Source organism: Engystomops pustulosus, chromosome 1, assembly GCF_040894005.1.
Source record: "Engystomops pustulosus chromosome 1, aEngPut4.maternal, whole genome shotgun sequence".
Lineage (NCBI taxonomy): Eukaryota > Metazoa > Chordata > Amphibia > Anura > Leptodactylidae > Engystomops > Engystomops pustulosus.
Window position 1 is genome coordinate 239,849,638 of NC_092411.1, and position 26,968 is coordinate 239,876,605.

A 26,968-nucleotide genomic window follows, 5' to 3' on the forward strand; every position below is an offset into this window, starting at 1 on the left:
CTTTGAACGAGAAGGTGTGTCCAAACTTTTCCTATGTACTGTATATTGATTATATACACAGTATATACATGTATGCTGTATATGGGAATATACTGGAATATATATGGAGAGTATATACACAGTATATAGATGTATGCTGTATATTGGAGTATATATAGAGTATATACGGATTATATAGGTATATATATATATGTGTATATATATATATATATATATATATATATACATACAGAATGTATACACAGAGTATATAGATGTATATTGGAGTATATATATTTGGAGTATACACACAGTACATTGGTATACAGAGAGCTATGCTGTATATCGGAGTACATATATACACAGTATATACTAGATGTATGCTGTATAATGTATGTGTAGCATCTCCTGCGCAGTGACAGCTCCTCTCGCGATGTTTCCTCCTCCTCTCCCCCTCCCCCGCTGTCACTCCCGCAGATGGCTGCTCTCCGCAGGCTCCTCCGTGCCCTCCATGCCCGGCAGCAGCTATGCCCGGCGGCGGCTCATACACGGCTCCTCTCCGTGCAGGGCCCGGGCTCTTCCCCCAGGTCCTCCATGCTGCTGCTGGTGTCGGGGGCAGCCGGGGCAGGTCTGGCATTGGCGTGTTATGCCATCTATCGTGACGGTCGCGTTCAGAACTGGGGACAGCGTCTCTATCGCGACATGAGCCTTCAGTCGGGCGAGGGAAGGCAAGCGATGAGGCGAGCGGGCATCCTGCTGCCTGTCAGTGCTGCCAAGGAGGTAAGAGGAGGAGCGACACCCGAGGTACATATAGGGAGGTGCCCTGTGCACCCTGCCCCCTGGCACTGCCATATCATACAGGGGCTGCACCTGTAGCTATACATACATAGAGGTGCCCTGTATACCCTGCCCCCTGGCACTGCCATATCATACAGGGGCTGCACCTGTAGCTATACATACATAGAGGTGCCCTGTATACCCTGCCCCCTGGCACTGCCATATCATACAGGGGCTGCACCTGTAGCTATACATACATAGAGGTGCCCTGTATACCCTGCCCCCTGGCACTGCCATATCATACAGGGGCTGCACCTGTAGCTATACATACATAGAGGTGCCCTGTATACCCTGCCCCCTGGCACTGCCATATCATACAGGGGCTGCACCTGTAGCTATACATACATAGAGGTGGCCTGTATACCCTGCCCCCTGGCACTGCCATATCATACAGGGGCTGCACCTGTAGCTATACATACATAGAGGTGGCCTGTATACCCTGCCCCCTGGCACTGCCATATCATACAGGGGCTGCACCTGTAGCTATACACACATTGAGGTGCCCTGTGCACCCTGCCCCCTGGCACTGCCATATCATACAGGGGCTGCACCTGTAGCTATACATACATTGAGGTGCCCTGTGCACCCTGGCACATCCTACAGGGGCTGCACCTGTATCTATACATACATAGAGGTGCCCTGTGTACCCTGCCCCCTGGCACACCATACAGGGACTGCCACCTGCTGCACCTGTATCTATACATACAGGGAGGTGCCAGCTCCCGTATACTCTGCCTCCTGGCACTGCCACATCATACAGGGGCTGCCACCTGCTGCACCTGTATCTATACATACAGCCTCATCTCACTGCTAAGTACTGTACACATTTGTATCCAGACAATGGGATCTGCTCCTGGAAAAGCTGGGTGACACTTACAGTTCCAGCAGCATTATTAGGCCTCATTCAGACATGCCTGTTTATTTGACCTTTGCGACTACACAGACGTGAATGAGAGTGGATGGGGCATCACTAAAAACCACATGATATGTTTGTTTAAAAATAACCCATACATTCAGATCTAAGTCTAAGTTCACACCTGCATTCAGCAGGTTCCTTTCCCCTGTTATTAAATAGCAGAACAATGGCGCAGCAACTTACATTTTTTTTCTGATTTTAATAACAGAAGTGTAGCAGAAGGGTGGAGGGTGAACGCACCTTCTATTCACCTTCCAATTTTCGTTTTCATTACATGATCCTAAAACAGAGAGTGTATAACCCAAAATCCCTAGTGCAGGTGTGACCCTCGCTCCTATCGGCACGTAATGTCGTGCAGACAACCATATTACTCAAGACATAGGATACGTCACACGTCTCACTCCAGTTTCTTGGAGTGTCTTGTGCACATCACATCTATTATGGTGATACGGCTCAATAGATCTGGTTTCAAGCTATCAAGTGGTAACGCCCCGGGGTGGAGTTAATTGCAAAAAAAAGTAGCATATTCGGTACAGCTAGTTTTTCTTGCTCCACCGAGGGTGTGGATTTACACTCAAATGTGTGACCTTAATAAATCTGTCTACAACATCTGGATTCTCGCAAACCATCTGGAGTGACTTCAAAGTAAAAAGTGGATCCGGTTTGGAAAAGTGTCAAAAAAAGCTCAGGCAGGGACAAACTTACTAACAATGTACCTGTCCATGTGTATGGCCATATTGTTCCCGAGATCACTTGGATCACTGTCATCTCTCGCCCAACACGTACGGCTCCACCACTGACCGGGGGCCTGCGTGCACAGGGGAGGTCAGACAGGCTGGAAGGTACAGATTTTATTCCCCTCCCACATGGCCTAAGTAGTGGAGCTTAGTGGAGCCTTTCCAGCTTTAGGCCCCTTGCATACAGCTGTATGCTCGCCTGGGCCGTACGTTGGCATAGCATATGGACGGGTACAGGAGGGAGGAAGGGTGAGCTCTCCTCACCCTCCCCTCTCCATAGGAAGCCAAGCAATGGCGACCATGATCGGCTGCCATAAACCTCTATAGGGGCCTGCAAATTGTGCCCTGGTTTGCATGGGGCCTCGTATAGTATCCTTACTAACAGCAAGGATACAAACAAACACTGTTTAAGCTGTGAATAAGAAATTATTCACAGGGAATAATAAGCTATTTTCATAGGAAAACCCCTTAAAGGGAGCCTGTCAGTAGAATTTAATAAACCACTAAAATGACTTATGGAGTGTGGTGAGACATTGTAGTTAGAACATAATGTTCTCGGGGATAGCACAACTTCCTGATCTTCCTGATTCTAAACAGTAGAACATTGTGTAATTTTGGCGTTATAAGTGCTTCCTTCATCTGTAATTGTAACTTTTCTACTGTACTGTAGCGGCACCCACGTAAGAAAAGTCCTTCCAGTGTCTCCTGGTGGGATCAGGTAAGGTCAGGGAAGCAGGTCTATCTCTTATGTCTAACCCGCTACCATCACCATTAGACACATACAGCGGGAAAGTATTTAGAACCCTAAGATAACTCTTTGTTTCATTGCAGCCAGTCTGGTAAGATCAAAAAGTTATTTTTTTGCTCATTACTGGACATTAATACTCCCCAAACAAGAAAAACTGAAATATCACATGTTCGTAAGTATTCAACCCAACTACTCAGTATTGAGTAGAAACACCTTTTGTGCTAGTACAGCCATGAGTCTTATTGGGAATAATGTAACAAGTTTTTCACACCTGGATTTACAGGTCCTTCCTTTGTATCTTTCTCATCAAGGCTTTTCGTCTATGATTGCTTAGTTTGGCTGGATGGCCAAGTGGACCAAGAGTTGTGGTCATCCCAATCTAACTCCATTTAAGGATTATGGAGGCTACTGTGCTCTAAGGAACCTTCAGTTCTTTTGTAACCTTGCACAGGTCTCTGCCTTGCCTCAATTATTTCTATAAGCCACTTAGGCAGTTCTTTAGACCTCATGATTCTCATATACTCTGATATGCATTGTGAGCAGTGAGGTCTTATATAAACAGGTCCATCAGTCCTGTCAGTTTAATGAAACACATCTGGACTCCAATGGGGGAGTAGAACCATGTCAAGGAGGATCAGAAGGAAATGGACAGCGTGGGAGTTAAATATGAGTGTCACAGCAAATGGTCTAAATACTTATGACCATGTGTTATTTCAGTTTTACTTGTTTAATAAATGAGCAATCTACATTTGAGTTTTTTTCTGTAAAGATGGGGTGCAGAGTGTACATTGATGGGCAAAAATTGGCTGCAATGAAACAAAGAGTGAAACATTTAAAGGGGTCCATACCCACTATAGTTATCCAAATGTGAAAAATAATCTGTAGCATAAAATCATGGTGACCAGGTATCACGGACTGAACACCGCATTGGGTATGGGACTCCACGCATCATAGTTATGTATAATACTAGGAGTCCTTCATTCCCGCAGGATTAGCTCACCGATTGTAATCATGTTTTTAGTGTTTTGTTGTTGTCCCAAGGTGTAGTGTTCTGTTTGTGAAATGTGGCCACCTTATGGTCCGTGCTTCACGACCAAGTACATCTGTGTGTCTTAACCCTTACACCAACTTTGCAATGCAAAGGTTGAACTCTGAGCAATTGACCAAAAGTCATGATGCAGGCGGACAACTTCTTTCCATTTGTCATTTCCATTGTCTCATATTTTAAGCGATTTTCTGAGCTACAGATTTTGCAGCAGATTCTGTTCCTACTGGGCATGGACCTCACATGCCGTGGACAACACATGCCGTGGACAACACGGACCATGGATGTGTTGTTAATACTCAATAGTGTAAATTTTATGGCAAAAGCAGGTGTTGATTACTGGTATATAGAGTGAGGATCTATAGGTGTGAGGCCTCACGCACACAAAATTCTTGGGGGTTGTGAGCTAAAACTAATTCATGACCTGCATTGAGATCTATCATTTGGGGTCATGGTGCAGTGAGGCGTGTAAGGTGACCTACCACATTGCAAATTATAGAGTAGGTCCTTTCTGCCCCGAATTGCTCCTCACTTACTATGGACATGAACAAGGTGAGCAGCACTCACCCGTTGATCTCCCGTCGGCCGCAACGCGGCAAGAAATCAATTTCCCCTGTTTGCGGCCTGTATTGTACATCCGGTCGTGTGCATGATGTCTAAAACTGCATGGTGTGCATCACACTTTTAAGAGAACTTTTTTTTATTTTATTTTTTTATTATTTTTTTTTACCGGTGTTGTAGATTTTCTAACATGCATGATGCCATTTTTCTGCTGCAGACTCTATAATATCTGGGACAGCACAGTGATCCCTGTGTGCCTATTATTGCCATAATGTATGATGGAGGAATCTTTTATGTCTCAATAAAAATTTCTGTGTGACACAACGTTCAGTCAGTCACATTCATCAGAACGAAGGAATCGCATGTCAGGCCGCGTCACCTTCTCATCCTATAAACCCCTCCGTAGCACAGGATTCATTGCCACCGCTGTCTGTGCTGACCCTGTGATATGTGACCCGGCCCTACTCCTGTTTACTGCCCCTGTGACTACAGACGACTTGTGTATCAGGGTCTGGCAGGTTTAGAGGGATTCAGTGATGGCAGCCAAGTGCTGATGTACAACACCGGGGGTAGTCCTTGTGCCTGACAAACAGGCCTTAATATTTATTAGTTCATGTTCAGATTTACCATCGGCAGAGGTCAGCCGTCTGTATTACACAAGTCTTTGTAATAAGATAGTTGGTATGAAATGTTGCACCTGAAAGGGAACCCAAGTAGAATCCCCGGTAAGATCAAGTAGCAGACTATAAATAATTCTTATATTTCCAGGATGGGAGGCTGAAGAGTACAAGTATATTTAGAAGTAAATGGTTATAAACTGCAGAAGTTCTACAGCAGACCAGACTTGGAGGAAGGTTTTCCCTTTGAACTCTACATCATCCACCTGCTGCGCCATACAGGTGTAAATCGAGCCCTCACTTTCCAAAATTCCCCAAGGAAGTGTAATCTACAACAAACATCAGATTTGCAGCAATTGACCATGAATGGAAGATCTGTATGTACACAGCATACATGTGGTGTTAATCTACAAGTGTTGTCAGTAGCTACTCATTACAAATGCAAATCTAATCAACACTCTTGTACCCGCAAGCTACTTGCCTATTAGAGGGTTAATACACATCAGTGTAGTCTGGCTCCAGGACAAAGCTTTTGTGCTTGTCTTTTGTTACTGTGATAGGACCTCATGTGCATATTGTCACATACTGTCAGATCAGACACCTACTGTATGGACAGTATGGTAATGCGGACCTTCTGTATGGCTCATGTCTCACCTCTTGTTGTGGTGATCTCAGCTACATTAATCTGTGTGGGGATAATGTCACATTAACTACTTAGGTGATAGAATGTGGAATAAAGTAATGTAGTGCCATTTTATTCTGTATTGTTTGTACTGGTGGTGGCCATTCATGGTCATAGACCTTCCCTCCATGCGATCCACAAAGAGGTCCTCTTTCACCGGAACATGAAGATGGGGACATTTTTAAAGTTAAGAATAATTGGCCAAACACAATTATTGACCAAAATTGACAATGAGGTTGTGTTCACACATTGGGGCAGATTTACTTACCCAGTCCCGTCGCGATCCTGTGGTGTGTTGTCCGACGAGGATTCGGGTCCGGCGCGATTTACTAAGAATGTGTGCCCGAGTTCCTGCATGTGTCGCTTCTCGCCCAGGTCCACCGGAGTTCTTCCCGTTGCGTGTGAGTGCTTGATCTTGCAACACAATTCCTTTTTTAAATTCCGCAGTTTGTCCGAATCCACCAGGTTGTCCGATGGCCTTGCCCCCCGATTTCTGTCGCATGCAAGCCGGCGCCGATACGACACAATCCGATCGTGTGCACCAAAAAACCCAGGGCAATTCGGCGCAAAACGGAAATAATCGCGAAAGTATGGCGTTCAAACCCTTTAGTAAATGAGCCCCAGAGTGTTTAGAAATGCAATTTAGTGTTTAGTGTTGAGGAGCTTGTCCCTGTTGTACATGCATTAAGACCTCAATGTAAGGTGGAGATTATAGGATGGACACTAGGTGTTGGATGATTTCTGTTTTTTGGTTACAAGGCTCTTTTATAGACATTGGGGGAATTATACTATAGCTGGGTATAGCTCCATTTCCACCCCGCACGCTACTCTGGAGAGTGGGGCTGGTGCGGGCGTTTATGACCCAGATGCCTTATCTATTATAGTCTATAGCTGAAATCTCTGCAGTCTCCTCCTGCCGGCGGAGCTCATAGCCAGACAGCCAGAGCCCCTTTAGTATATCCATCCGGTGGAGGAGAACAAACGCCAGTCTTGGTATATTTTCCTCATTATACAATTGGCATTTTGGGTGTGTGGGGGGGGGGATTAAAGAGTTCTGAACCTTTAAAAATGTGTAAGAAGCCATAAAAATTAGAAGCATGTTCAGTCTTTGTGGGATGGCTTCTGGTTGACCTTTGAGCCATCGATTCTCAATGTAGATGCTTAATCTCAGGTAGTGAATATTCGAGGAGAGGATAATTGAATTATCCCGCAATGAAGATGCTTTCAACTGCGGCAAAAATTAACACCAATTTTCTTTGTGAAAATGCTGCTTTTCTACTGTAAGTGACGTTCTGAAAAGGGAAGACCCTGGCCGACCCTGCTCATTGTCTTCAGGTTGTATATTGACCTCGAGGAAAGGCAGACAGCTGGGAACTCCTAACCTCTCACGAGGTGAGAAACCCCTGCTACCGATTGTCAGTGTGCTGATAGCCCCCAGCAGTTTGTAAAACCACATGAACTCTTTTGTAGCAATCTGTGGTGCAAATTGTTGCTATGGCTTTTTGTTTCCCAGGGAGGCAGAACGGGAGACTGACAAACATGTGTGATCACAACTGTGTGCTACAACGCGGACAGCCACCAGAAGTGTCACAATTCACAAGAGCATTAAGATTAAGGAGAAGCGGGATTTACTGTTTTCTTTGACGGAAAAAAAAAAGAAAATTCTTTGTTATATTTTTTGGATCCCATCCATGTGGGTAGAGGTGGTTCAGAAGTCCTGTTGCTTAAGACCTCAAGAACACAAACATTGTTTTGGACCATGTACTTATCTATTGTTTAAAAAAGATGTCCCCATGTATTTCCATGGGCTCACACATGACTGTGGTTTCCATGGCCACCTGTATGAGCTGCAGAACTCGGAGCAGGTCCTATCCCTGTAACTTTTTGGGCTTGGGCAGTCTTTTCTACCTTCATTGGTGTTTAACCACACACACCGGTAACACACAGTCCATGGCTCTGTTGTCTGTGGCCAGAGAATGCAGGTAGGCTAAGAAGGACCTTTCACCATTTCCATCAACTCCAACTATTTGTATTTTTAATAGGTAGCACTCGGTTGCTTTTCAGATGGGTGGAGCCAGGCTGTCTGCTCCAGTCTAGGACCACCCATCTGACATAGAGCGTAATTAACATATTGGGTACTTAAACTATGCTAATTATAATCTTTGTTGTCAATTGGGTGGTCTTGGGCTGGAACCGACTGGATCCCAAAATAATTGACATTGATTATTTGAAAGTAAAAAGAACTCTGATAGTGTAACTCTGTTAGGAATATAAAGGTTTAGTTATGCCCACTTTTGTAGGGTCACAACAATTTAATTGGAGGACTGGTGGGTTGCCACGTTTAGGACGCCGTGTCCACATTGGATTGGGTTAAAAGCAGGAATATAGGACCATATTGCTGTCTGTCAATTGAGTCTAGAGTCGGTGGAGACTGGAGGAAAATTAGACTGGTATCTAAACTGGTAGACCGTTACCGTTTAATGGGGAGAGGGAGTGCTGACAGAGCAGAGGAAGAGGACAGTGGAACAGCCTATGAAGCTGTAGCATGGAGAGGCTCTGGTAGTGGCCCCCTTGTGGCTCATTAGTATAATTTTAAAAGTTGATTTTAGAAGAAAGGAGGCCATGGATAACAAATATAAGAAGACTACCACAGTCACTGCGCCTGGATCTATGAGTAACTGTCCCTGGTTTATCATGATGGATTTTAATGGTAGATTTCCATTATCCCTATTAAAAAGTGAGCCCTAGAAGCTGATGTCCAGTGTGTTGAATTGTACTGATAATATTCTGTGTAGCTCCTAATTCCAGCACAGTAGCATGTAAATGGTGCTTTATTATATTGTGACCTTGTGACGTCTTTCACGTCCATTCACTAATCAAGCGTTGGGGGCATTGATGCACAGCAGATAATCTCCTAAATGAATGGGCACTTGTGATCTGTGACAGTATAGTGCCAGAATTCACGTTTACGTACACTGCTGTGGTGATAATCTCCTAAAGTTATGTACTAACACATCATCTGTATTAGTGCACTTTCCTTGCCAATTGGGCGCTGATTGTTAAATTGCACCTATTAACATTGATGTAAACTGAGAAACTCTGCACTCTATGTGATGTACTGCACACGAGGTGTGTTACTTTCCGGATGATCTCTAATATTACTAGAACTAGAACAAATAGATAAAATGTGATAAAAAGCCAGTTTCACTGCTATAACAGCCCGACTATCGGCCGCACTGTCTTCTGCACAATGACTATAAAGCTCAATCGTGGTGACCAAAGTGCATCTCTTCTTCTGTGCCTTCTGGGTGCATCTATAGGAGCATATAGATATACGTCCCCACAACGTCCATGTGAAAGGGGCCTTTAAACTATGGCACTGACTAACACCAGTTTATGGTGCTAAGTGGTCCAGAAGTTTATGCATTTATTTCTTGTGTCATATATTACATTATCTTTTAGAGAGCTTTAAAATTGTGAATACTTAGGCTTCTTCTTTAGTAGTCTAAAGAAGTTTTGGAATCTTCATGAAAAAAACTTGAAACACATATTATAAGCTGTACAAAAATATATAATAAATCCAGCACATACTGCATTTAGTGCACTGCAATATGTGCTGGATATTTATTTCATCAGAATTTGGGGAAATTACAAAGTCCTATAAATGTTTTATTCCTGATCTAAGGATGTAGGCTTCTAGTTGAGATGAATGTGGATGCACTTTTTGCTCATGCTCAATAACGAAGATCCTCCCTTATAGATCAGAGGGGAAGAAATGTCTACTATTATCTTAGAACCGCTAGAGCAGGGATCCCCAAACTTTTTACATAGGGGGCCGTTCACTGTCCCCCTCAGACCGTTGGAGGGCCGGACTAAAGTTTAAAAATAAATAGCGGTACATGTGACCGCATCCATAATACACTGGCACCCCCCTCAATTAATTATTTAATATACCGGTACTGCACCCCCTTGTGAACTATTTTATATATTGGCCCAATTAATTAATTAATATACTGGGACATCTCTCCATTAATTATTGAATATGCCTCCCCCCCCCCCCATTAATTACTAGACTGCCCCTCATAATTAATTATTTCCTATACCCGCACCATTAATTATTCCTTATTCTACCCCTCATAATTAATTATTTCCTATGCTGCCCCTCATAATTAATTATTTCCTAAGCTGCCCCTCACAATTAATTATTTCCCATGCTGTCCCTCATAATTAATTATTTCCTATGCTGCCCCTCATAATTAATTATTTCCTATTCTACCCCTCATAATTAATTATTTCCCATGCTGCCCCTCACAATTAATTATTTCCTAAGCTGCCCCTCACAATTAATTATTTCCTAAGCTGTCCCTCATAACTAACTATTGGCCCCCAGTCGCCACAATCTTTTTACTGTCCTTTTGAATAAAAAATAAAAATGCTGTACTCGCCTAAGTCTCCCGCCGCGCAGCCTAGATCATGGAGCGATGTGCGCCGGGGTTGTATTCCGGCCACATCGCTCCAGTAATAGTGCTCGAGCGGCCAATTCCGGCCGCACCCAGCACTCTACAGTGACGGGCAGGAGCTTCCCGGAGGCCCCGGTGCTGCCGTGCCAAGTGTCGGGGGCCGGATCGAAACGGTCCGCGGGCCGCATGTGGCCTGCGGGCCGTAGTTTGGGGAACCCTGCGCTAGAGGGATCAGGAAAACAGGATTAAGGCAGGATTGTCCAGTGTATGTTCTCTGTATACTGCTTTATGTTTTAGTTTGCTTTTTCTCTGAGTTCATGTTTGGAGAGGTTGGTTCTCTGATGGATTCTATACACTATACATAGAATATGAGAAAAAAACTGTTTTCTAACATCTCAAATTCAGAAATACAGATACAGACACATGAAAAAGTACTATAGTTTTAGAAGCCAAGTTTTCGTGTTAGCTAGGACTGCTAGACTGTGCAGTGTTATGTGAAACACTTAGTGAGCTATTCCCAGAGAAAAGCCTGATATTAAAAGTTCAACTGTTCCTCTATATATTGAAATTATTAGACATATTATCTTGTTTGGTTTCTGCATTGCCACCAACCCAAGTCACTGTAGAGAGGCTGTTCTCTAGCCTTAAAATAATTAGGTCAGACTTGAGGTCATCTATGAAGGAGGATCTGATGAAGGTGATACTGTTTCTATAGTACAAAGTCATAGTCTCACTTACCGTATATACTCGAGTATAAGCCAAGTTTTTAAGCCCCCAACCCAGCAGGTCCTCTTCTATATCGCGATGCTCCGGCATCGGCTCCCTGTCCCCGTGCTGTCCGTCGCAGGGTACGTGACGTCAGCCACTCGCCACACAATAATGTCAGCAAGCGGCTGACGTCACGATCCCTGCAAAGGACCCCTACTACAGGGGGCTGGGCAGGCTGTATACTACAGGGGGCTGGGCAGGTTGTATACTACAGGGGACTGGGCAGGCTGTATACTACGGGCAGGGGCTGGGCAGGTTGTATACTACAGGAGACTGGGCAGGCTGTATACTACGGGCAGGGGCTGGGCAGGCTGCATACTAAGGGCAAGGGGCTGGGCAGGCTGTATACTATGAGCAGGGGCTGGGCAGGCTGTATACTACACGGGCTGGGCAGGCTGTATACTACAGGGGGCTGGCAGGCTGTGTACTGCTGCAGTTGGCTATATACTGGGCGGCTGTGACAATTGCATTTCCCACCCTCGGCTTATTCTCGAGCCAATAGGTTTTTCTTGTTTTTTTGTGTTAAAATTAGGGGTCTCGGCTTATACTCAGGTCGGCTTATACTCGAGTATATACAGTAAATATTATTCCGTACATTTTTGTTTAAAACTGTTTTTTTTTCCACATAGTGTTTTGCATAATTACAATTTATTATGGTTATATTTCTAATGTTGTATTCTAACAATAATTTTTTACATTCTACCTAAATAACTTGGTTATTGTATCATAATGGTGCTAAAAAGCCTTATTATTCCTGTAAATTCATCACTGAAACATGTATGTCGGAGTTAGGGAAATTGAGAAGTCGGAGGTTTGGATTACGTATTCTACCGCCTTGGAATTTTGACAATTTTGCCCAATTGAAAGTCAAAGAGTGGACCTAAATTTTTAGAGAGAGTCTACCAAAAATCCTACTACACATAAGCTGTTAATACTGCTCTATACCTTACCGCAGATGCCTTTATAATAATCTTTTCCCCTTAAGTTAAAAAAAAAATGTGTAAAATAATCTGGTGGTGAACCCTGGATGTTAGAGCAGCACGCCTCTAACTTAGTGGCACCCCATTCCTTCTCCTTCCCCTCCATCTATTACTGGTGACATCATAGTCCCAAGTCATACCTAAATCCTGCACTTTTACTTGTGCATGCACAGTGAGTTATGAGTTGGAACTAAAGCGTCGGCTCCATGCGCCAGCCAAAATGTGTATAGTGTTTTTTTTTTTTGGCCCCCACGGTTGTGGTGATATCCATACTGGTACCTGACCATTGTAATGGTTGTTCTGTCAGAGAGGAGGAGCTGAAGCTAGAGGCATGTGTTATGCTAATCTTCTCTCATACTGTGTAATTGGTGGCAGAGAGTGTATGAACTCTCTCATCTAGATGCTGTGACCTCAAACGCCACACAAATGCCGATACGCATATATAAATGTCCTTATTGTGCAAATGTAATGTAAATACCTTCACATCACGTTTATGTTTACATTGCTTTTGCAGTACACATCACGTTTACATCATGTTGTCGTTTGCATTTACATCACATTTGCAGAATATTAGCGAAATGTGTGTGAACACAGAATCTAGATGCACATATAGAAATCACAGCTCACTACTGTTCATAGTAGCTTCTCTGGCATTGCCTGCTGCTAAATTGGAAAATATGAGTGAAGATTAGCATAATACACGCCTACTCAGATTACAATGGTCAGATACTGGGACTTTTAATGAGGGTTCCCTTTCCCCTTTCTGACCTGACATGTACATTCAGACAAGACTCATACGTTGCACATTTTTTCCCCACAATTGCATAACACGTAATGGAAAGCCTGAATTGTGTCCTCATTTACTAGTTACCTGCCAGTTTAGCTGTTACTGATCTAGCCTACATTTAAATATCCCCAATGCCAGGGGTTTGGGAAAGCAATCTGTGCCCTAACGCATGGGTGACCTTGGCTTTAGTATCAGATGAAAGCAGCCAGTGTTCAAGTGTGATCAGAATACCGGACAGTAACTTTACACTAATTCTAGATGAGTAATTTACTGCAAAGTAGGAAGCGATTGTATGTGCTAATCCTACAACTGCATGTGCCACAGTCTTAATACATTTCTGAGGAAAGCCTGAGACTGAGCTGTTCCACAACTTTTATCTAAAAATCCTCCATAAAATATATGTACAAGGATAGTCTATAAATCATGATATCTCAAAATTATGAACTCTAGTTCCCCTTGTTGATTTAGAGCAGGGGTTCACAGAGAGATGCACTGTCATACCACTCAACTTTAAGCCCCCCCCCCTTGTAAAAAACACCCTAGAAGCACAAACTACCACAGTACAGGTCACAATGCCACCCAGAGATTATAAATACCACAGTACAGCACTAAATACCTCCCCAGAAACCAAATACTGCATTATACTGCAAATACAACTTATACCGACCCCATACAATACAGTATACTAATATTAACCACAGAGAAGACAATACAGTACTCAAACCAGACAACAATAAGAATGGAGAACCATACCCAAGAAGATACTAATAATGGATACCCCAGAGCAGACCCCCAGAACAAACGTGCGATACTGGTGACCCTAGAGAACAGACTTTAATACTGGAGATCCACAGACCAGACGTAATATATTGGAGACTACCGATCCGATGTGTAATCCTGGAACCCTAGAGCGCAAAAAAACCCCCCAAAACTTAAATACTCACCTCCCATGTTTAATATTTTTATGACTTGTATAAGGTTACATGTCGATATTTAAAAACATTCCAATATAAATCTTGATCAGGAAAGTACAAGCTCTATGTTTATGACTCTATCCTCAGCCTGATACTCTTAGGTCTGGGTTTTCTGTACATAATACATGTACTCTGCATGCAAACCACTTTATCCTCTGGGGTTTATATAAAGGCAAGGGTAACCTAATCACCCAGATACATGGAGTGGGTATCCCATGCTCGTGTCCTGACCCTTCACTGCACTTCAAACCACGGATTATGACCCCAGCGACAGGGGAGAGCAGCTTAGTAGTAGTAGTACATCAGAAGTAGTTTCTCTACAAATAATCTACCCAAGTATAACTACTTCTGACGTTCATATAAAAGTTATTGATCTGCAGACACAAAGGTGATTGGTGTGTGTAGACGGGGGAGTAGTCGTAGGTTTTGATATGAACTAAAACCCAAATGTTTATGGCATTGTATATGTCAATCTCTTATATGTTCATTTTTTTGGCTGTTTCTCTTGGTGATGATTCTGTTCTGATGGTTACTTACCAGCAGTGTCAACCTACCTGCAGTGACATGCTTTTTATATTTGAGTCTATATTATTTGTCACACATCACAGACTTTAGAGCTTCCTTTATGATGGATCATACCACACAGGCTTTCAATAGGGGGGGCAGACACCGGCTTTGAAGTTACTAATAATATATGGTTATAAATGAGGAACTTGCACACCAGTTTCTACAAATCCACATATATGCTTGGGAGATATAGATGGAGAGAGTACTCACGATGCACTCCCAGGTAGAAGAGGTGATCATGTGATGCTGCACTGAGGCATTATGGGATTGATAGCAAACCAGAGAAGGAAAGAAAGCAGGGAATAAAAAAATTAGGATAAAGGAGGACATTTATCGTACACCGGTGCTCCTGTGTCAGCGTATGATGAAGGTCCCACCACTTTGGCGCCACGGGATATCTGGTGGCTGGGCAGGCATAGATTCCCCTCCGTGCCCCCTTGGTTTGGAGTTGCCGTAAATGGGATAAAAATTACAATGCCTTGGGGATGAATTAATTCAGTGTTTTTCTGAAATACAAGTCCTGATAAATTTTCCCACACTGTTGGCATCTAGAGGTGGAAGCCTTCTCCTACGTCAGGTGCCAGGTAGGGATCACCATTCAAGGACATAGTGAGAGGAATTCATTAGCAGCCATGCAATTAATGGTAATCCTCTTCCATCATATAGACTCTGACCTCAAACCTTTCCCACCTTCCAACCCTAAGATGAACATTTTCAGGTATCTTGATGAAAGAAGGGGTATTGTGTAGGGCCCAGATAGCTGATATAATTGTTTCAGTTTACCTGTTTAGTATATTATCAGCTTGTAGGCATCGGTATCCGCTGTCAGCCAGTGAATCCCTTATCTGGCATTTAATCTTGTCTGTATGGGAAAACCAAATATTTTGCCCGCTGAGTGAAACTTTTGAATTAGTGACCTGCCGTAACGTGAGACAATGCCTCGGCGGTGAACCTTTTCTCTTCTTACCTATAGGATAATGAAGTAACATAACCAGCGAGCACCTAGAGCAGCGAGATTGATCTCTCTCATCAGGTTTGCTTAGAATCCCCCACATCTAACACCACAAACTTCACAAAGGTGCAAAATAAACAGTTTCATCTCCGCGGAATCGGATAAATAACTTGTACCTTTCAGGATCTCTCTATATTTATGATATTATGATATTCTTTAAAATTGTCACGTATTTTACGTATAAAACAACATAAAGTTACAGCACCGAAATGTTATATTCATGACCTATCTTTTGAGTAGGTCATCAATATCAGTTCGGTTGGGGTCTGAAACGTTAGATCCCCACCAACCTTGACTATACTTCGTATACAGAAGACTCCATACACTATTAAGAACTCATGTTGGGTAACTGCAATGTAGACCGAGAAAAGAGGTTATGAAGGTACTGCACAAATTAACCGAGCCCCGTCATCAATCAGTGATCACTTAAAGAGGACCTGTCAGCCATATAAAAGGCACTAAAGTAAGCAGCTGCTAGTGCTACAACAGATGCCGCAGTGTTACACTGCTAGCTTTATCGGAAACCTCCGATAACGCTAACAATCACTGCCTAGATGTACAATAGGAACACTGGACCACGCTCAAAGCGGTCCGGTATATTCATGAGGGGGCAGTCTGAGACGCTGCTTCTGCCCTGGTCCACCCCTTCCACTCCATAGGCTGGCGGTGCCCCTAATCCTGGTCCTTCATGAATACGCCCGACCCACCTACAGCGTGGTCCGGTGTTTCTATTGTACCACGCGGCAGTGTTTACTAGAGTTATCGGAGGTTTCCGATAACGCTAGCAGTATAATACTGCTGGGACTGTTGTAGCACTGGTGCCTTTTTATGGGCGACAGGTCCTCTTTAAAGTAATATTTAAGCAATTATTTAACTATTGTTTTTCAGCAGTTTTGAGTTGAATTTTAAAAAAAAAAAAAATTCAGCTCCCATAGGGTACTTTAAAAAAATAATACAAAAATGTAAAAGAATATGTTTAAATTGATAAAGGTATTAAATTAGAACAAAAACTCAGCAAACTTGGTATCTCAGGGATTGTATTGAAATTTTTAGTTTGGGGCACACGGTGAAAGCTGTAAAAACAGCATCTGTATGGAAATGGTGCAAATATTTTTGTCAATTTCACCACATTTGTTTTTTTCAGAACCCTCATATGGCTCTATAAATAGAACAAATTAAATAGTTGTGGGAGTGAAAAAAAGGTCCATTAAAATACATGGGGAACAGAAGACCTTCCATTCACCTTCCTTGTGCTCATTTCGATTATGCCCTCCTTATTTAGAGAGCAATGGAAGGGCCAGCGGCAGGTTTGAACTTGCTCTTAGACAATTCTTTCTATCTGGTGTACTGTATTTTTTGGACTATAAGGCGCACCGGATTATAAGGCGCACCATTAAAAAATGCTTGCTAAAACGTCTAGGTTCATATATAAGGTGCACTGGACTATAAGGCGCACCTGATTAAAAGGATGTATGACCAGCAGGTGGCAGACCTGTGCACAGTTCAAGGCAGCTGTTGTCTGCAAGTACGGTTCATATATAAGGCGCACTGGACTATAAGGCACACCTTTGATTTCTGAGAGAAAGGATTTTTTGTGCGCCTGATAGTTCGAAAAATACGGAGACACTTCTTAATGTAAAAAATAACAATAATTGATTCAATTGATTAAAATTCATAGAATAATTCATCCAGCAAGGACAGAGAAATGGGGTCATGTGCAGGCGAAGCCTACGTGTTCTGATAAACCATCTCATTCATGGCTTAATAAGATATTCACCTACAGACTGCCAATGCCAAGTCTGTAGCAGCCCCAAGGGTCATTTTTATTACGTCTTCATAAAGTCTGCTATACGTATCTAGCTACTGTACTTGGTTGGGTTCATACAGTGTAGTTTTCATGTAAAAGACTAGAGACAATAAAGAGGACAGGTATTAATATTTCCATTTGTAGAAAATTTCATATTAAAACATACATCAAATTTCCACAAAAAACAGTTTTCCATGTACAGGCGGTCCCCTACTTAAGAACACTCGACTTACATACGACCGATAGTTACAAACAGACCTCTGGATATTGGTAATTTATTGTACTTAAGTCCTAGGCTACAATAATCAGCTGTAACAGTTATCACAGGCGTCTGTAATGAAGCTTTATGGTTACTCCTGGTTCTTATGACAACCCAACATTTTTAAAATCCAATTGTCACAGAGACCAAAAAAAGTTCTGGCTGGGGGCACAATTATAAAATATACAGTTCCGACTTACATACAAATTCAACTTAAGAACAAACCTACAGACCCTATCTTGTATGTAACCCGGGGACTGCCTGTAATTCTCTGTTTAATGAACCCTTATACTTTCATCCATAAAGATTCTCTCCTAAACCACTGCGTGTGAACCTGACCTTAGTCCTGCTTATCTCCAGAGGGGGTCTTCTCCTGGAGAGTGTGTGAATGAGATAGTCATCTGCCGCTGGTCACTGACTGCAAACATCTTTGGAGTTTGTTCCTATTGTTCAATGTGTCTGGGTTCCTTTCCAGCAACAAACTTCTTCTGTGGTGTACTCTGCGCTTGGCTTAGGAAGAAGCATGGACGTAGTTCAAAGATCTTCTAATAGCCGCCTTTCATTCAATGGCTTAAAACTCAATTAGGACACAAAACAAACTAAGTGATATATTTGTAAGGACTGAAGCCGGGGTGACAGCTCATCTGTTTGCCTAATTCTTGGACTGGACAGCTCTGCTCCGAGTGCTACAAAGAGTTCATCTAGCAGAGACTCCTATCATAATGCTGACTTGTGAAGATAAGGCAATAGTGTTACGGAGCAGCGACAGAAGGTTGCGCCAGTTACTATGTAATTGCCCTAAACCGATACAGTTTATGGAGTCTTGTTCTAACTATTGTGGTTGCTCTGTGAAATCCGACCATCACATACCATCCAAGATACCATAGTGTACCATCGGCCTAAAGCCTTTTGATCACGACTGTAGATGGCAGCCATATGCTAGCTGTACAATCGCCATAGGAGTGCGTTGTGCTCGGCACGGTGCGGTGAGCACACACGTGTCACCATTCTGTGATCATTTTAGCCATATGTACAACCCGCCTCCCTATGCAGAGGGGAGGGGGGAACAGTAATCACCCCTCTACCTCTCTAACTGAACCGGAACCAGATGTAGTATTCAATCCTGTGAAAGGAGCCTGAGGGTGCATCCGCACATTCACTTTTTCAGATGCAGTTTTTGATACCCATACCAGGAGTGGATTGAAAATAGAAATGATCCACATCTGCTTCAAAAACAGAATGTGTGGCTGCACCTTCAATATTCTGCTTCTGCTTGGGTGGAGATTTATCCAAGAGCAGAACTATTCTAGTTGTCCATAGCAGCCAATCAGAGCTCAGTTTTCATTTTTCCCACAGCTGTTTATAAAATGAAACCTGAGCTCTGATTAGTTGCCTAGGGAAACTAGCACAGTTCTGCTCTCAGACATTCTGATAAATCTCCCCCAATTATTGAGTGCCAGTTTTCCGTGGACAGTCTGATAAATTATCCCTCTCTTTCCACAGAGCGCAACAGAAAAAAGTGATTTTGAGGATCTGGATATGTTTGCTAGCTCCCGTGAGCAGAGGTTTCGTGTTTTTGCATCGTTAGAATTTGAAGGACAGCTGTACATGACACCAAGGGATTTCTTAGAATCTGTGTCTACAGATGAGCCAAGGAGTAAGTATCACTGGTCTAACACATTATAAATCCAACATTTGGAAATTATTGTCCATTAATATGAGATGGGAAGATCAGCAGACAGCTACATTCTCAGTGTAGTGGCAAGACTGTGTAATTGCAGCCCACCTCTTCTATTAAAATTAATGGGATGTGATCTGCTGTAACCAGCTCTGGCCACTACACTGAGAATAGAGCTGTCAGCTTTACTTTTCATTCTCTAGGTATGAACTTGTAAGAGCAGCTACTCAGTGGGCGTGCTAGTTATTGGACCCCCAACAATATTCTATGCATGACCAATTGTCAAGAAAAAACAGTATTTTTAGATTGGAAAACTCTTTTAAGATTTCAGGCCATCATTGAATAATTAGGGGGGTCTGTCACAAAGAACCCCTATAGTAAGTAAAATGAAGCAAAGACTAGCAATCCCACCAATACTTTGGATGATCTTACCAAAATACATAATTTTTGTAACATCTAAAGCCAGTCCGTCTGACAATGTAAAATTTTAATGTCTCTGCATTGATTTTTTTTTTTTAGGTGCAAAGAAATGGAAATCGCTGTCAAGACAAGTACGTTTCCATATTATAATAGTATAAAGTCTTTGCACATCGTAGCTATGTAACTGTCATTTAATACATAGAGAGCTAAAGCTTTCCAACCTATGCTTTTCCTGTGTCTTGCATGAAAGTGAATAGAAACTATGGAAATAATATAGGAAGAGTTTGGGAATCTTTCAATGGAATCTGTCATCAGATAATGACATTTTAACCTGATGACAAGTTCCAATAGGCCTTGTAATAAAGATAGCAGAAATGCTTTTATAGCCCATTTTCACCGCACATATAAGTTATAAAAGTATATCAAAGTTTTCTTGCCTCCCTGTCATCAACCTACAGCCAATCACCGGACCGAATCCCCTTTCGCTCCTGCTCTATCCCCCATGCCTAGGTGAGCTGACTGCAGCAAGCAAGGCTAGCGATCCATATTCACTGCTCCATGTGCATGACAAGAGCTGACTGCACAAGTTCAAGATTTTCTTGCTGCAGTCAGTTTACGTAGGCATGGGGGGAGGAAGAAGGAGGGTGTATGACTCAAGCAGACAGGCAGTCAGTACATTGAAGCTGACGCCCCTGTGACTCGCCGGAAGCAGCTGACAAGGAGCCAAATAAACCTTAATATACTTTTTTACTTACAGGAACAATGCAGACGGGCTGTAAAAACCTTTTTCTCTATCTGTATTACAAGGGCTGTTGGAACCTGTCATCAGGTCAAAAATCCTGATGATTGGTTCCCTTTGAAGAGACATTTATGATGTATCCTGTGGAAATACCAGAAATGTCTTTTATGAGAATACTCTTTGTATGTATGTGTCGAACAAAATAAGAAATAAGACCTTATACTCCTTATTTAATTTTATCAAACACTGAAAAGAGAATTGGTAAATAATTCAGCACAATGCATTTTCATTTTTGCGCTGAGCAATGAATAATGAATACGTATCTGATCGGACTAAAATGCCCATGGATGTCACAGTGGAAATCACTGCCTTCCATTTGCTAGGAGAATAGACTGACAAATTGGACAGAGGTGATGATGGGATTTGGTCCCTCTATCTGCAGCGCATCTGTCCTCAGTTCTGTAAATCAATAAGAAGAGTGTACTCCACAGGGCAGAGATGAAAGACGTGTACTGAAAAAGTTATTCTTATCTTTTTTCCAGACTGTACTTATTTATTATACTTGAAGTCAATAGAATACCACTTCTGTATTATAGCAAAGCAGGATTATACTGCAGGCGGATGTCAGGATCCACCACTATACAGATGGTTTATGTCTCTGGGAAAACTGCATGAGAATTAGTGGGTCAGGTCATAACAGGTCCCACGGGGTTGCCTAGTTTGGACAGAGCATTAAAAAGCAAGCTGTTAGGGAACAGCTGATGTACCACTTCTTAGGAGTGCAACCAACATAAAACCTCACAGGAAACCTCATAGCAGACAGCTCAGTTCTGCTGCTCACATCCTTAAGCCCTGCCCCCTCTTGGCTCATAGCAGAAAGTTCAGTTCCACTGCTCACATCCTTCAGTCCTGCCCCCTCTTGTCGCATAGCAGACAGCTCAGTTCTGCTGCTCACATCCTTCAACCCCGCCCCCTCTTGGCTCATAGCAGACAGCTCAGTCCTACTGCTCACATCTTTCAGCACTGCCCCCTCTTGTCTCATAGCAGGCAGCTCAGTTCTACTGCTCACATCATTAAGCCCTGCCCCCTCTTGTCTCATATCAAACAGCCCAGTGCTGCTGCTCACATCCTTCAGCACTTCCCCTTCTTGTCTCATAGCAAACAGCTCAGTGCTACTGCTCACATCCTTCAGCACTTCCCCCTCTTGTCTCATAGCAGACAGCTCAGTCCTACTGCTCACATCTTTCAGCACTGCCCCCTCTTGTCTCATAGCAGACAGCTCAGTTCTACTGCTCACATCATTAAGCCCTGCCCCCTCTTGTCTCATATCAAACAGCCCAGTGCTGCTGCTCACATCCTTCAGCACTTCCCCTTCTTGTCTCATAGCAAACAGCTCAGTGCTACTGCTCACATCCTTCAGCACTTCCCCCTCTTGTCTCATAGCAGACAGCTCAGTGCTACTGCTCACATCCTTCAGCACCACCCCCTCTTGTCTCATAGCAGACAGTTCAGTGCTGCTGCTCACATCCTTCAGCTCCGCCCCCTCTTGTCTCATAACAGACAGCTCAGTGCTACTGCTCCCATCATTCAGCGCTGCCCCCTCTTGTCTCATAGCAGACAGCTCAGTGCTACTGCTCACATCTTTCAGCGCCGCCCCCTCTTGTCTTATAGCAGACAGCTCAGTTCTGCTGCTTACATCCTTCAGCACCGCCCCATCTTGTCTCATAGCAGACAGCTCAGTGCTACTGCGTACATCCTTCAGCCTGTCTCCTCTTGTCTCAAAGCAGACATCTCAATCCTGCTGCTTACATCTTTCAACCCTGCCCCCTTATTGTCTCATAGCAGACAGCTCAGTCCTACTGCTCACATCCTTCAGCCCCCACTTGTCTCATAGCAGACAGCTCAGTCCTACTGCTCACACCCCTCAGCCCTGCTCCTCTTGTCTCATAGCAGACAGCTCAGTCCTACTGCTCACATCCTTCAGCACTGCCCCCTCTTGTCTCATAGCAGACAGCTCACACATTCCTCAGCCCCGCCCCTTCTTGTCTCATAGCAGACAGCTCAGTCCTACTGCTCACATCCTTCAGCACTGCCCCCTCTTGTCTCATAGCAGACAGCTCACACATTCCTCAGCCCTGCCCCTTCTTGTCTCATAGCAGACAGCTCAGTCCTACTGCTCACATCCTTAAGCCCTGCCCCCTCTTGTCTCCGTTCTACTTTTCACATCCCTCAGCCCCGCCCCCTATTGTCTCATAGCAGACAGCTCAGTGCTACTGCTAAACTACTCAGCTTCGCTCCTACCTCTTCTGTTTCACAGCACAGAACTGCCAGTGTTACCTCTTGCAGGTCTAGCAGTTTTTAGTAGATAAGAGTGTCTCTGTTTATCAGTATAACACAGGGAAAAGGGCAGAATCTTTTAGGGTTTTCTGCTTACCCTATTAAACTTTATTATACGTCGCCAATCTTTTAATTTCAATTATATTTGTTTTGATTTTTTGAATCCATGTAGCGTCTGCAATATCCTATATTTCTGTATTCTAGGACTTGAATCAGCTTCTTATAGATACACCTCCAGTATGGAAGGGTTCCTCAAGATTCTTTCGAACTCTAGGAGATAAAGGTAAGTTTAGATAAAGCTAAGGCTATCAAGATCAGGCACAAGATCAGGCCTCGTAGAGTAAGATCTGTCTGTAAATCTTGTCTGATTTGCTACATGGAAGTTGTAGCAAGTGACTTTGCTAGTGATGTCACAACTGCATCATGTTGCGTCTGACTGCACCTTGACCTAGCTGGGTGGCCGCACCACAAATTATAAAGCAGGTCTTATTAACCCATTACCGACGCACGCTGAGCCCTCTCCATAGCCGGTAAGTCTATGCTGCATATTGCAGCAAAGACTTACCGATAACACCCGCGATCGATGCTAGCACCGATCGCGGGTGTTTTCCCACCGTTTGCTGCTGGCACTGCTGCCGGCGGCTTCAAAAAGATGGCACCTCAACCTGTGGATCACAAATTCAAAGTGTTATGTTACAGGTACTTTTTCATGTAGGATCCAAAAAAAGAAGAGTTCCGTAGCACATCCAGATAAAATAATGATTCTTTCCTTTATTTTGTCATCATTAAAAATTGTACATGGTGTACAGTAGGTCCAAACACCTACACGTTTCGGCTATTACTTAAGTCTTACTCATGGTATGTTAAAATGAGGGTGGACAACCCTAGAAATACCTTCATGCACACCTGACTAATCAAATGCAAGATATCTGGAAAACACGCAGTGGCTACTAGTAACAAGCATAAGAGATATTGAACATATAGAATACAAAGTGACATATATAAAAATCATTGAAGATGCATCATATACCTAATAAATGTATGACAAATCATTCTTTGAGTTCATACCGTTTGGATATCTCGATCCTAAAGCAAGGAACCAATATGCCTCTCTTTTTAGAAGTTTCTCCAGTCTCCTCCACGGCTGGACGATCCACCCTTTCCATGCCGATGAAGGTGAATGAAGAAAGATCCTTCTTATGACACTCCACAAAGTGCCTAGCAGCTCCTGAGGCACTGGATTCACCATTCTTAATACTAATGATATGTTGTCCAATCCTTGTTTTGAGTTTTTGAATGGTGCAACCAACATACTGTATATACAACTACATGCTGCACATTGGATCCTGTATACTACATGGCGTGAATTGCAATTGATGAATGTGTCTATCTTTTGATTTTTCTCTTCATTGATATTGAAAGTAAATGTTTTGTTTACAGCAAATGAACATGCCTTACATCGGGACCCCCGCATGTGAAAGAACCTTTCACCGATAGCCAAGTTTTGGCTGTTGACTGGGTGTTAACCACCCTGGGGGATAAAATATTTGCCAGAGATTGGCCCCTTTTTGCCACATATTTATACCCATTTTTCATAATCATTTGTAAGGTAGTATCTTGATCCAAAACAGAAAATGTATTTATGTGTTATTTTTTTAACAGCATTGAACTGGGGGCTGAAAGGAGTGCTGAAGGTTGGGATATTATATAAATGTCTTTGTTTCTGATTCTATTGTCCTTCTCCACAATTAGATCTTTTCTGTTGACCGCATTGACTTTTTTCATGCATCATTTCATGTAACTCCTAATTGTTGTGTTATAATGTGATAAGGACTGTGTTCCTGGTGTTCTTTTTGTGCTTTTAATAAAACAAATAAAAAGAAAAAAGATGGAACCGCATGGGCGCCGCCATCTTGCTAAGGATCGTCGCTCCCCGTGACGTCATCGGGGAGCGACGATCAGTTGCCATGACAGCCTTGGGTCTTCCGAATCATTACTATCTGCACATTGTAATGAGTGAGGAGGAAAATCCCCATATACTGCCATACTGTAGCATGGCAGTACATGTTAGGATCGATCAGAAAACCTAGGGTTAAAGTACCCTAGGGAGTCTGAAAAAAAAATAAAATAAAAGGTTTTTTTTTTAAAAAAAAAAAATTATAATAAAAAACCCTAAAAATTCAAATCACCCTCTTTTCCCTAGAACTGATATAAATATTAATAAACAGTAAAATTCATAAACACATTAGGTATCGGCGCGTCCGAAAATGCCTGATCTATTAAAATATAATAACCTTTTTTTTCACTGCGTTTAACCCCGGAAAATATCGCCCAAATTCAAAAATGGCACTTTTTTTTGAAAAATATAAAAAACTCAAAAAGTGATCAAAAGGTTGCACAGTCCTAAAAATTATAACAATGAAAATGCCATCAAAATTAGCAAAAAATGACACCACCAACAGCTCCGTATACCAAAGTGTGAAAAAGTTATTGGCGCCAGTATATGGCAAAATAAAAAAAAAAAAATTTTGTACAGGGGGTTTTAATTTTTGTAAATGTATGAAACCATTATAAAACCTATACAAATTTGGTATCCCTGTGATCGCAAGGACCCAAAGAATAAAGTAGACATGTCATTTTGGGCGCACAGTGAAAGCCGTAAAATCCAAGCCCACAAGAAAATGGCGCAAATGCATTTTTTCACCATTTTCACTGTATTTGGAATTTTTTTCCCGCTTCCCAGTACACGGCATGGAATATTAAATACCATCACTACGAAGTGCAATTTGTTGCAGAAAACAAGCCATCACAGAGCTCTTTACGTGGAAAAATAAAACTGTTATAGATTTCTGAAGGTGGGGAGTGAAAAATGGAAGTGAAAAAACTAAAAAGGGCCAGGTCGTTGAGGGGTCAATGCACACAATGCAGTGTGGCCGCCAGGATAGGGTCTTTAGGTTTGTTCTTAAGTTGAATTTGTATGTAAGTCGGAACTGTATATTTTATCATTGTAATCCCAGCCAGAACTTTTTTGGTCTCTGTGACAATTGGATCTTAAAAATGTTGGATTGTCAGAAGAACCAGGATTAACACTAAAGCTTCATTACAGAGACCTGTGATAACTGTTATAGCTGATGATTGTAGCCTAGGACTAAAGTACAATAAATTACCAATATCCAGAGGTCCGTTTGTAACTATGGGTTGTATGTAAGTCGAGTGTTCTTAAGTAGGGCACTGCCTGTATTGGTGAAATTCATGTACTTGTTTTTCAATTCTAACAAGAAGGAGACAGAACCTCCTATACTGCAAATGAAACCGCAAGACTCCTCATGTACAAACACATAATAAATACTTGTATGTGAGATCAGGGAAGATAGAAATCCCCTGGCATAATTCATGAGGGTGGTATCTGTAGATATAAAGGCTCTCTCAATGCCCCCCTAATAATAAGAATATTTTTAACAACAATAATCTTTATATAGCGCCATCAAATATGGTAGCGCTTTACAGATTCTTTGGAACATATATAAATAAAAGAGACATTACAAAGTAATAACAGTCATATAAAACAATAGAAATGAGGGCCCTGCTCGCGAGAGCATAATGTACATATCAGAATATTACAGACATGAGGGATGGGAAAGAGGAACATGTACTGGGCTGTGGAGTGGTTGGGGGGTCTGTAAATGTGTTCCAAATTTGTTATAGCCATCATATTTGATTGGGGCTACACAAAGTGCCCAAGATGGGGCAGTATTTGTGGTTTTATCAGCTAGGGGATAACTAGCTGATTGGTGGGACTCTATCCCTTCCCCGGTATTTCTGTGGAGCGGCAGGACCAGCATAAGCCTTGCTGCTCCATTTAATATTTTGGGAGCAACAGAAATACTTGAGCACGGCGCTCGGCAGTCTCCAGACACTCCTATAGACAGTGAGTGGTGCGGCAGGGCACATGCTCATTCTGCCGTTCCACCCATTTATGAAAATGGGATCTCTGTAGACGGGATAGACCCAATTTACAATCAGCTAGTTATCCCCTGTGGATTAATGAGGGGGGGTCC

At 42.7% G+C, this 26,968-nt stretch overlaps 1 protein-coding gene across 4 annotated transcripts in view; it reads left to right on the forward strand.

Annotated features, from left to right (window-relative positions):
* Positions 1–419: 419 nt before the first annotated feature.
* Positions 420–26,968, forward strand: part of MICU3 (mitochondrial calcium uptake family member 3) — a 92,961-nt gene continuing 66,412 nt past the window's right edge. For all 4 annotated transcript variants that reach the window (XM_072122167.1, XM_072122183.1, XM_072122175.1 and 1 more), the window contains exons 1-4: positions 420–759; positions 19,240–19,393; positions 19,934–19,965; positions 23,115–23,193. In XM_072122167.1, the coding sequence (XP_071978268.1) occupies positions 457–759; positions 19,240–19,393; positions 19,934–19,965; positions 23,115–23,193 (568 nt within the window). In that variant the 5' untranslated portion in view covers positions 420–456. The remainder of the gene's footprint in view (positions 760–19,239; positions 19,394–19,933; positions 19,966–23,114; positions 23,194–26,968) is intronic.